Source organism: Lathyrus oleraceus, chromosome 5 (genome assembly GCF_024323335.1).
Source record: "Lathyrus oleraceus cultivar Zhongwan6 chromosome 5, CAAS_Psat_ZW6_1.0, whole genome shotgun sequence".
Classification (NCBI taxonomy): Eukaryota; Viridiplantae; Streptophyta; class Magnoliopsida; order Fabales; family Fabaceae; genus Lathyrus; species Lathyrus oleraceus.
The window spans coordinates 74,274,934-74,287,419 of record NC_066583.1 but is presented as its reverse complement, the minus strand read 5'-3'; the positions used below and the strand labels follow the sequence as shown (position 1 = coordinate 74,287,419).

General features: G+C 35.7%; 2 protein-coding genes across 2 annotated transcripts; one reads left to right on the top strand and one right to left on the bottom strand.

The window, feature by feature from the left end:
• Positions 1-5,020: 5,020 nt before the first annotated feature.
• Positions 5,021-6,006, bottom strand: LOC127078813 (uncharacterized). Its single transcript, XM_051019238.1, has 2 exons — positions 5,803-6,006; positions 5,021-5,602 (listed from the first exon to the last, which is right to left on the bottom strand). The coding sequence occupies exons 1-2, from the start codon at positions 6,004-6,006 to the stop codon at positions 5,021-5,023; spliced, it is 786 nt and encodes a 261-aa protein (XP_050875195.1).
• A 900-nt stretch (positions 6,007-6,906) lies between these two features.
• LOC127085784 (polyadenylate-binding protein 7) lies at positions 6,907-11,472 on the top strand. Its single transcript, XM_051026321.1, has 10 exons — positions 6,907-7,302; positions 7,657-7,775; positions 7,863-8,056; positions 8,212-8,471; positions 8,576-8,682; positions 8,764-8,953; positions 9,855-10,144; positions 10,304-10,453; positions 10,743-10,943; positions 11,038-11,472. Exons 1-10 carry the CDS (start codon positions 7,101-7,103, stop codon positions 11,233-11,235), a joined length of 1,911 nt encoding a protein of 636 aa, XP_050882278.1. The 5' UTR covers positions 6,907-7,100; the 3' UTR covers positions 11,236-11,472.
• The last annotated feature ends 1,014 nt before the right edge of the window (positions 11,473-12,486 follow it).

Sequence of the window (12,486 nt, the reverse complement as noted above, 5' to 3'; positions counted from 1 at the left end):
AAGAGGTGAACCTTCTAAGATGTTTTACAATCCATCTCCATCCATTCATTCTCATTATGTCCTAAACCTTTTCACACTTTGATTTCAAATTTGACATAGATATTGTGCAAACATCTTCATGTTTTTTTTCAAATTAAAAACCTGGACCCCAAGTCCTTGACCTTTTTCAAACTCCATTTCATAATACTTCTTTGAATCAATCTTAATCATACTTTGACTCCACTTTCATAATCACAATCAATTAACTTCACCCATTCACTTGTTTTGGCTTTGTCCATTGTTAATCTTTTCATGCATTAGCCATAGGTTTCAATTATCATTGTGGTTGATGTAAACCTCACCTTATCTTTAGTGAGTCGACAGTAAGACTTCCGTACTGAAAACAGGGTTAACCCCTCTAGTACGTCGAAGCTATCCTCGCATGGTGGATGTTGGTCTTGGTCGAGTTTTCTCCCATTGATAATGAAAAGCCTCAGTGCTATTGTTTAAAATTGAATCCACCAACTTTTGGAAATCTTTTAGCCGAACTACGGTGTTTTGATCCTTACCTTTGATGGAAGGTACGTAGGCAGCGGGTTCATCCGTTCGAACACAAAAATAACTAACTTGTACATTCTTTTCTCATCATCCCAATCATGTTTGCACAATACTTATGTCATAACAAATAACAATCTTATACAACAAGTGTGAAAAGGGCTCCCTAGGAGTACCTAGGACGTAGTGGGTGCCTAACACCTTCCCATTGCGTAATTTACCCCTTACCCAGACTCTCTGATCTTTTTATTAGTTTTCTACGTGTAAAACTTCTTAGGCTTTTGTTCGCTTTTTAGCCAATCCTTTGGATAAATAAAAGTGCGGTGGCGACTCGAAATTTCATTGTATACCTTGCTTATGATTTAATCAATAGATCATATAGCGACGAATACACCGCTACAATACCTGAAACTCGATTGGAAAGGAATAACACAAATTGTGAAAGACTAGGTTGCATTGTGGAAAATGAATTCGTGGGTGACCTTTGTTTGAACTCAATACATCACTTGAGGAAAAGCAATGAGACAAGTTTGGGGTTGTGATCGGTCACCATTTCCATTGAATTCCCACCGTTGATCCGACATATTTTCATCACTTTGGTAAGATTTATGTTTATTTATAGTTGTTTCAGAGTCATTTATCATGTTTTGTTGGTTTGGTATCGCATTGCATTTTATTACAAGTTTATGTCAAAAAGGTCTCTTTTACGCTTCGTTTGGTAGTGTTATTGTTACAGGCCATTGCACAGGTTTAAAAGCACTAATAGAGGAGTGGTGGATACTCAGAAAGGCGAAAATATGAAGAGACAGCAGGTCAACACGGGTCCCCGTGTGCTACAACACTGCTCGTGTTATTGGTCAGGCAAAGCAAAATTGGAGAGGAAAAATAGAGAGCAACACGGGCACCCGTGTGGTGACACACGACCGTGTTGTTTAAAATAGTGCATTAACACGGGCACCCGTATGGAGGAACACGGCCCGTGTTGTTACCTTTGTAGCTTGATTTGAAAATGCTCATGTTGGAGAGCACACACGGCCCGTGTTGTTGGGCGCGACTTAGAAACTTCATTTTTTGCCATGTGAACCTATTCTGCTCATTAAGGGTAGTTTCGACTTTTTGCTTGAAGAAAATCCATCTGAAACTATTAGAAGGCTTGGGAAAGAAAGGAGAAGACACTTTTTTGACGTACGAAAGAAAACACTGCATTGAGAGGATAGCTACTACGGAGAATTCGAAGACGGCGAGATCCAAGGGTTCCGACCATTGAAGATCAAAATCTCCTAGTTCTTTGTAATGTCTAATTTTCATACTATGATTTCGTTTAATACTATGAGAGGCTAAACCCCCTATGTTAGGGGGGTGGTTCTGATTTGATCGTATGTTATGAATTTGAACAAATGATTTCCTTATTACTATGTTACTTTTTCAATTTAATCGTGTGATGTTATTATGCTTTTGTATCGGACAAATACAAATTGATCTATGACTATCAATAACAGGATTGTGATTGTTAGGGTTTTCACACAATTGGGTTTATGATTGCATCATCTAGGACTAGTAACTTTTGTAAACCACCGAAAACCTCAATTTTATTTATGATTAAAACCAAGGATTTATTGAATGGACATTTGATAAGAATTGGTAGTTTAATAGTTTCTTTCTTGAGGACTTAAGGAAGAACATTCTGAGGTTAGGTAATTGAATGTTTCATGCGTATTAAGGAAATATTGACTGAATTCTTAACTGGTTAAATCAACCACCCACCCTAGCATGTTTTATCTTAATCACTTACATTTCTACTGTCTTTTGTGTTTATTGCTGAAATTCCAAAAATAACCAAACCATTATCTTTTTGTTCTGATAGAATCAAAGTTAAATAAGTATTTCCTACGCAATACCTGAGATCGATACTTGGATATAAAACTCCTTATTACTACATCGGTAAAAATAGTACACTTGCTATTTTTCCGATCATCAAGCATCAAACTTGAATAATTTATCAACTATTCAAGAACTATGTTCATGTTTGGTTGCATCTGGACAGGATGAAACTTACTTCTTGATTGATAGACTACTTCGTCTTATCATGACTCTTCCCGTTTCTACGGCCACAACTGAGAGGTCTTTTTCAGCAATGAAAATTATTAAGACTAAGTTGAGAAACAAGATGGATGATGGGTTTCTTGGAGATAGCATGACAGTATATATTGAAAGGGAGATTAGTGCAAGCATTAGTTCAGAATCAATTATTGACGATTTCAAGTCACTCAGAATGTGTAAAGCATTACATTAAGGTAGTTTTAAGTCATGTAATTTAAATTTTTAGTAATTAACTTTGTATTTATTTTAACTTTAATGTTTTATTTAAAATACTATTTACATTTTATTTATAATCTTTATTTTACGTTAGCGGCCATCCCAAATTTTTTTATCTGGCTCCGCCACTGCTTGTATTGAAAAGATACCTCAATGAGCCAATGATCTGCTTATACAAAGTGTTATCCACCAACTCACCATCTGACTCCTTCTTCATCTTGTAAACCCATTTTACATCAATTGCTTTCTTTCTTGAGTTCTTAATAAGCTCTCATTGTGGTTAATTCATGTAACCACAACGGCCTTGAGTTCCTCAATCATTGTAACTTTTCAATTTTCATCTTGCGGAGCTTGCACATGATTAATTGGTTTTGACTTAGCCACCATTCCTTATTCAATCATCTCACCATTTTCCTTAGTTGTTTGATAAATAAATATCTCATAGTCATTCAGCATGGCTGATGGAGATCTAGTTTTGCTTGATCTTCTCACTCCTTGAGTTTGTGCAGGCTCAGCTGGTGCAGGTTGTTCCTCACGCAACTGCTTTGGCACTTCAATATTTGGAATTCCATCTTCTTCATATGCATCACGCTAAGACTCCTAAAATTAAGATGGCTAAATCTTTGATGTCTGATAACGCGAAAATACATCGTATATTTGCCTTTATTTACACTAAAAAACGTAACACTTTCATTTATATTCCGATTATTCTGCAAGTGTTCGAGTTATTTTTGCAGGTATTTCAATCCCCATCTTAAATGAGCAAAGTATAGAAAAGGAAGGAAAAAAAGAAGAAACAGAAGAGAAAGCAGCAGAAAAACAGAAAAACAGGGGACACAAAAATTGTGGATTTGACAACCGACACGCCCAGCCTGTGACGACCGTCATAGGCCCATCACGAACATCACGCGGCCAAAATCAGCGTCTTGAAACAGTCAACAGAAGTGAGCCAACATGCCTAAATTCTCGTTCCACAACCACTTTCCCGTGGATTCCTCACTCAACCAAGTCATCCTTGTTTCTCTCAACTGCTATGACCTAATGGCGGATATAAAAAGACAGAAGTTGGAAACCTACGGGGACGCTTAAATTTTCTCTGCAATTTATTTTCTACAACAATTCTACTTTCTAGTATTTTTTTTCTTCAGCAACATTGTTTCCTCTACCGCAATTTAGTTACCGTTCCGTTTAGAGTTTCCATTTTCCCTTTCCCTTTCCGTTTTTCATTTATCCAACGTACTAGTTTCCTACACTGGAGAACTACTGCAATTTATTTAATTTATTTTAAGCAATTATTTCAAAGAGGCAGCATCCTATCGACCTATGGAGGACTGCTCAAGTACTTCAAGATTCGGCGTATTCTATTAATCCAATTTCCAGGTTTTTATTCAATTGTTATTACTTTATTATTATTGTAATCATGTCTATATTATTGTTAATCTGTTTATGTTCGTCTGTGGTTGCGTTGTTTAACATGTCTGGCTAAACTACCGGTATCGGTATGTAACAATTTAATTAGACGGGATTTTAATAATCGGTGAAAAACTTCTTGTCTCAAACAATCTTTTTGGCTGTGGTTTTTAATTTAAATTTAATTAACTTTGTCACAAGAGTGAGAAGCTATTTAATACGATTTTGCCACGAGAGTGGGAAATTAACTAAGGTGAGAACCGACAATCGCGAGAGCGTGAGGGTCGAACTGGATAGTAAAAACTAGGCATTGATTTTAAAAACAGCAAGAGCACTTTAAAAGCAATTAGAACTTATCTATTTTCAAAAAGTAATTTTAACTTCAAATGGGACAGCGAGAGCGTACATTCTGACTTGAAGATATAGTCCGAATCAACAATCACGAGAGTGTGAGATAAAGCCTTTTAAATAAGTATTTTCTACTGAAAGATATTTGGTACTTAAATTATATACTTATGACTTATCAAATCCCTGACGATTAATGCGTTGCATACTGATATCCTCCTATTAATATTTTCTTAAAACTCAACTTCCCTTAGATTTAATTTTCTTCAACCAAACTTCTAAAAATCATTCCCTTAGCTAAACATAGTAACGTCAGTAGCATTAGTTTGACCATCGATCCTTGTGGGTTCAATATCTTTTAAAACTAAAACGACTGGACTGTGCACTTGCAGTCAAGTACCCGATAGACTATATTCTATATACAGTCACGAGACGTATCAATGTCAACCCAATTTTTATCTTCAGTTGTAGTTGACGCAAGACATTGATGATCAGGCATATTGATCATGACCTTAAATGTCTTGTTGGTTGATAAAGGTGACCTTAGAGTTAGCCTATACATTTCATCGAACACCTTGAGTTTCGTTCCTTCCAGCTTCATTGTGTAATTCTTGTCAAGTAATTGACCCAAGCTAACCAAGTTACCTGCCATTGAAGGAACATACAAGACATCCTTGATGGTAGCTTCATGCCCATCCTTCTTTTTCATCCTGATGTTGCATATTCCTTTCGATGTCACCATGTTGTTGTCTGCAAAACAAATTGATCTTCTAATCGATTCATCAAACTTGATAAACCAGTTCTTGTTGCTTGTCATATGATTCCTACAACCCGTATCAAGGTACCACACATTTTCTTTCTCCAAAGCCAAATGTGTTGCAACCATCAAGATAACATCTTTAGATTCATTGCTACCTTCATGAGAAAATTGAGACACACCCTTGTTCCCATTATTATTCTCGTTGTAGTAGCAGACTCGAGCATAATGAGCAAACTTCTGACAATAATAACATTGAATCTTCTTTATGCCAACCTTGTTCTTGACTTTTTAATTTTGATTTGCACATTTCTTTCTAGTTTCACCTTGGCTTCTTGAAGCCTTACCAGCATCACCATTATCATTCAACTTTTTCTTCTCACTTTGTTATTGCTTGAGGAATTTTCTTTAATCTTCTTGAAGAAATTTGCTTACAATGCCTGTTCAGATACATTTTCTGAATCTCTTTGCTTCAACCTCATCTCATGCGCTTCAAGAGATGCTTGCAATTCTTCAAGCTTCATCTCTAACAAGTCTTTAGATTCTTCAATTGCCACCACAATATGATCAAACTTGACCAGAATAGCCCTCAACGCATTCTCCACCTTCTCCAATCCAGAGGTCTTTTCTCCATATGACTTCATCTAATTTTTCAAAGTCACCATCTTTGAGAAGAACTCAACAATGGTTTCATCATCTTTCATTTGTAAGTTTTCATATTGCTTCCTCAAAGATTGCAATTTCACTTTCTTTAACTTTTCACCTCCACCATATAGTTTCTTGAGAGTATCTCAAGCCTCCTTGGTTGTTTCTAGCTTGATAATCTTCTCAAAGATATTTGAATCCACACACTGATGGGTCAAGAACAAATATTTCTCCTCTTTATTGCTTAATTCATGATGAGTAGCTCTTTGTGCCTCAGTAGCATTTGCCTCTAATGTCAAGAAACAATCATTCATGATTTCAAGCACATCTTGAAATCTGAATATGACTTTCATCTATGCACACCTTCTATCATAATTTTCTCCCTTGAAATCTGGTAGATTGACTAGGAATTGGTTAGAGGTAATGCTTTCATTCGCCATGGTTAGAGATTGAGGAGGATCGAACCGGTGCTCCTGATACCAATTTATTAGGTAACTTGTATAACAAGTTACTTGACATATGATGATAAATTGAAAGAAAAATTAGAGAGTGATTGAGGGAAAATAATTTATTGAATGTCAGAGAGAAAAATTAGAGAGTGATTGAGGAAAAAGAATTTATTGAATGTTGTATTGTGTTGAGTAATATTTCAATTAAAATGAAGAGTAATATTTATAGACACGATAACCATCTAAAACAAATTTAAAATAGAATATCTAAAACTAAATTAACGAGTAACAATGGTCAAAGAAGAATCAACAAAAAAAAAATGAAAGTACAAAAGAATGAAATCAAACAAACTACATGAAATCAAACCCGCAACATAAAGTCAAACCCTTAAAATCGTGAATGAGTGAAAAAAAAACGGAAGCGAGTGAGAAACACGGAAGGTAATAGCGCGTGCAAATATTTCTTGTTTTGGTAGTACCTGAACGGCCATGCATGCCGAGTCCCTCCTACACTCACTCTCTCTTTTTCTCATCATCAATCATCTTGAATCTTCATTCTCTCTCACATCACAAACACACGTTCTCTCTTTCTCTCCAATTTCTCTCTCACTTTTTTTCATTCCTCACAAAAACGCGGTTCATCAATGGCGGTTTCTCCGTCCGTCGCTACTAGTACTACTCCGGCTTCTCTTTACGTCGGCGACCTTCATCCCGAACTCTCCGACGCTCAGCTTCGTGAAGCGTTCTCCTATTTCAATAGTCTCGTTTCCGTTCGCATTTGCAGAGACTCTTCCACCGGAAACTCACTCTGTTATGGCTATGTCAACTTCCTCTCTCCTCAAGACGGTAATTACTTTCTTTTCTTCTTCTTTTTCATTAGGTTTTCTAATCATGCATCTGTTATCGTTTCTTGAATTTTTTTTTATAATGATTATATTGATGATGATATTGATATGATTCTTGTTGTGCTTTATTTTCTTTGAATGATGAGATCTTGTTTTCGATTTCATTGTTTAATTTGCATTTTCTTTGATTATTACCGATTAGGTAAACGGAAAGAGAGAGAAATACATTGTTTGTTTCATCGTTTTATGTTGTGATTAATATATGAATAATAAAGAGAGAGAGAGAAGTGTAGTGATCAAGATCTCTGTTAATGGTAATAATCTGTTTTGTTCTATTTGTTTTTTTGTTATGCAGCAATTCGTGCGATTGAGCTGAAGAATCATTCTATCTTGAATGGAAAAGCGATGAGGGTCATGTGGTCCCGTCGTGATCCTGATGCAAGGAAAAGTAGCATAGGGAACGTGTTTGTTAAGGTATCTACTGCTCTTTGATTTGAAATAGTTAAGCATGTGTTTGGTGTTGGTTATTGTTTCTGAAAGGGGATTCTGGTGTAATGGCAGAACTTAGCTCAATCTATAGATGATTTTGTACTAGAAGATATGTTTGAAAAGTATGGGAATATTTTGTCGAGCAAAGTTGTCGTGACTGAGGATGGGAAGAGCAAAGGATATGGCTTTGTTCAATTTAAAACAGAGGAATCTGCAAATACTGCTATTGAGAACCTGAATGGCTCTGTTATCCATGATAAGCAGATGTAAGTAAAGTTTATGCATTGTTTTGTGGTAACTTTTTCATCTTCAATATATATCCATGCTTGGGTGGGTTTACAGTTAATAGTTGTATTCAATTTCGGTACTCCTATTATTTCTTGAGATTGATTTAATCTGGTAATATAAATTCTTGTAACAGATATGTTGGGAAGTTTGTCAAGAAAAGTGACCGCGTAATGTCTGGCCCTGATGCTAGATATACAAATCTGTACGTGAAGAATTTGGACTTAGATATTACAGAAACACTTCTGCAGGAAAAGTTTTCCTCTTTTGGGAAAATCATTAGCTTGGCTATTGCAAAGAACAACAATGGGATGTCAAGGGGTTTTGGCTTTGTGAACTTCGATAAACCAGATGATGCTAAACGGGCAATGGAAGCAATGAATGGATTGCAACTTGGTAGTTATTTATTCTATTACTGTGTAGGTTTTAGGCTTGGCAAGGTTGAAATTTCTTGATATTGATCATGTATATTAATTATCTGTTTTAATTTGTATCAACAGGTTCAAAGATTCTGTATGTATCCAGGGCACAGAAGAAGGCTGAGCGTGAGCAGATCTTGCATCAGCAGTTCGAAGAGAAACGAAAGGAACAAGTCTTGAAATATAAGGTAACTTTCTTATAACTATCATATATATAATCAGCCATTTTTCTCTTCAGTTGTCTTAGAGTGTCATAATATAACTTCCAGGGCTCAAATATCTACGTGAAGAATATCAATGACACTGTAAGTGATGAAGGACTGCGGGGTCATTTTTGTGCATGCGGCACTATAACTTCTGCAAAAGTTATGCGAGATGACAAAGGGATAAGCAAAGGATTTGGTTTTGTGTGCTTTTCCACTCCTGAGGAAGCAAATAAAGCTGTGAACACTTTTCATGGTTAGTGAGTTAAGTTGTAGATGGGATGTGCTCCTACACGATACATATTTCAGAGTAGTTAAGTTGTTTGGTGGTGATATGAAATAGGAAAACAAATGCATGATGTTAGTTCCAATAAAAGAATGTAAACTGCATACTATATTTATTGGGAACAGTTTGAGAGATTAGATATAGATTCATCATGCATCTTTCCATCAAGTGAATAACTGAATATTGACAGGGTCAAAGCTTATGGTTTTGTTCCTATAGAACTTTCAGTATCTTATCCTGTGTCATTACTAGGGTTCCATTCCATAACTGCATGCATTTCAGTCTAGTCCTTTTCAAGTTTTTTTTTTTTTTTGTAGTTTTGTTTCATTTTTCTGTATGTGTGTGACTATGTATGTATGTATGTTTTTCGGCTGGATGTTGTTGAAGGTTCCTTTGTGTACATTTTACTGTGTTGGGTTGATTTTAGACAATTGAATTCTTCTTTAATTGAATTGTAAAGAATGTCACGACTATCCATTGGGTTTATGGGATAAGGCTCCTAAAAAGAACTTGAATTGAAAATATTACAAGTATATATCAACTCTTGATTTAATCTAAAGCACGTTGTGATCTTAACTTACATAAATTGTAGGGTGAATATATCTTTATCTGCATCTTTTAACAAGATCATTTTAAAGGAACTTTTTCCAGGTCTATGATATGAGACACGATCAACTTTATATGTTAATGGAAATGAAGGATACTTGATAATCTGAAAATAGATTTTGTCTTCATATTACTTTTTTATATACTAGTTTGGAATTGAAGATCTTGCAAATTTTCATATCTTCCTCTTTAAAGCTTTTTTATTTGAAGGTTTATAATACTGTTATGTGAATGACACTTATATTTAACACCATTTTATCTGCAGGATTCATGTTCCATGGTAAACCACTATATGTGGCTCTTGCTCAGAAGAAAGAGGTTAGACAGGCTCAGTTGCAGCTCCAGTACGGACAACAAATTCCAGGATTAGCTGGGCCATCAACTGCCATTGTCCCTGGGGGATATCCCCCTTTCTACTACCAAGCTACTGGTGTTGTTTCACATGTGCCTCCTCGGGCTGGGCTAATGTATCAGCCAATGCCATTGAGGCCGGAATTGAGAGCTAATGGCTCTGCACCTCCTGCTAGATCATTCCAACAGTCACCTGCACCTGTTGTAAGTAACAACTTTGTTAGAAACACAGTATTTCATTCATTTTTTCGCGACTTTTCATTGAGGATTTAGGGAGAATGAAAAAGGGAACTTGAGGAAAAAAATGCTACTGTTTCAATGGGAGTTTAGTGAGTCATTTGTATCAATGCTTTTCATTCACAGGTTTCTAACAATACTAGGCAGCATAGGCAAAATAGGGTCAGGATGAATGGCCATGCAGTATCACAGGGAAAGACTCACGGTACATTTATGCCACAAACCCAGCAGGCTTCTCAGCCTGCGATACCTTCAAGAGAGTCAAGTACTCAGCAGGTTTTTTCTTTCTCTTTCCCCCCCTTTTTCACTAATAGAACATGATTCTAACATGTTAAAAAAAATTTGTTCGCGACATGCCAGTGCTACCTGTTTTTCTGAACAAGACTTATAATGCCCTAAGAATAAGTTGCAACTGCACATGAATTTAGGACTAGAAAATTCTGTTGTCTTGGATATAAAATAGTGAAGATGTTGGGATTTGTATTTCAAAACTGGTGCTTTAATCCCTTTCTATGCATTTTTTTTCATACATAGTTCTGTTTTCTCAAGTTTGTATTCATTGCAGAAAACCAGACAGGCGAAGTATGTACCTAGTGGACGCCCCCATGAGATGGAAAAACGATCTGGATTTTCATCTGGTTGTTCAAACTCTGGTAGAGGCTTACAAGTATCAGAAATGCTGCATCTCATGGTTGCCAAATCTACTCCAGAGCAGCGGAAAGAGATACTTGGTGAGCATCTATACTTGCTTGTCCAGAAAATCAAGGTATAGCTATTTACTATTTATTCTCTTTTGTTGGGTATTTAAGATTGGGATTTTGAACTCTTAAAAAGTGTATTCACTAAGCTACCTTGAACAGCCTAACCAGGCAGCAAAGATTACTGGCATGCTATTGGAGATGGACAGTGCTAAACTGCTGGTCCTCATGGAATCACCAGAGTCTCTTTCTGCCAAGGTGGAAGAAGCTTTCCAGCTGCTGAAGAATTCTAAAGCTAAAGTTTCTGGACAGGATGTACTTCATTCGAATTTCCTTTCATCTGAGGTTGCAGTGAACTGAAGACTTTAACCTCCAGGAATGCAAAAAATTGATACATGAGTTTTGACATGCATATTTCTTCATGAAAAGAACTTTAGTTTTATGTTTTCCTACCTTAGGGCTGATAAGAATTGGCAGAAATAGTAAGATTTAGTTCATTTTTCATTGATGAGCCGCAGCACAAACAGGGTACTTTCTGCTATGCACATGCACAAATTTTTTGAATAGAGTAATACGTCACACTTTTATAGTCTATAATGTAATCATCTTAGCATATTTTGCTATAATCATATTCTATAAGAAGTAGACAACTAGTATCCAGAAGTCACCATGCATCCTAACTTATCCCATGTATAGATTCATATAAAGGGGGTAAAGCTCTCTTATTAGCACCTACTTTCAGTATTCACAACTTTAATCCATGGGAATTTTAGTTCTTTGCCAATTAGACCAATAGACAATGGAATGTTGTTTACTTAAATTTTTTTGGGTACTTACACCACCAACTATTGGAGTTGTTGATGGTTCAATTCAACCTAAAAACTGAGTAGAACTGAACCAAACCATAAGATAAGTTTAGAAGAATTGAAATAAACTAGGCTTATTTAGTGCTGATGTCCCTTAATTTAATTTTAGATTTCGGTTTAGTTATTTATTTAATAAATGTAATAACTGAGTCCCTTAACAATGGTTTCATTAACCAACTTAATCTCTTTTTTTAAATTTACTAAAAGAATGTTAATTGAGCTTATGTAACATGACAACAAAGATTTATTTTCATTAGTGATTCGGCAAGGGATTATATTAACTTTGTAAGTTCCATGGTTATTCATTTTACCGTTGTCACTCGTTTTATATTTTGGACTACTGTTCATCTTCTTCCTTCAATCTTTTTCTTTCAAATTTCTTCAAGAATCATCTTCACCAAAACCATCATCTTCACCAAAACCACCATAATCTCATAATCAAATTCACATTCACGCCTTTGTAAAACACAACAACAATTCAGTAAATGTAAAACACATTCCAAATGAAGAAGCAAGTCAGCATTCAATACCTCGCAATCCAATTGTTTGTTTTTTCTAATTCCTTTGCTATCATTTTCTTGATATTTGGTAGAATATCACCTTCATATTTGACAATCTTCTGTCTGTTTGACTCTCACCTCAACATGAGATACACTATGATTTCTTCAATCATTGTTACAATTAATTTGACCCTAACCATGACAAAAATAGAGTTGAATTCCTTTGACATGTCGTTCACCATAGT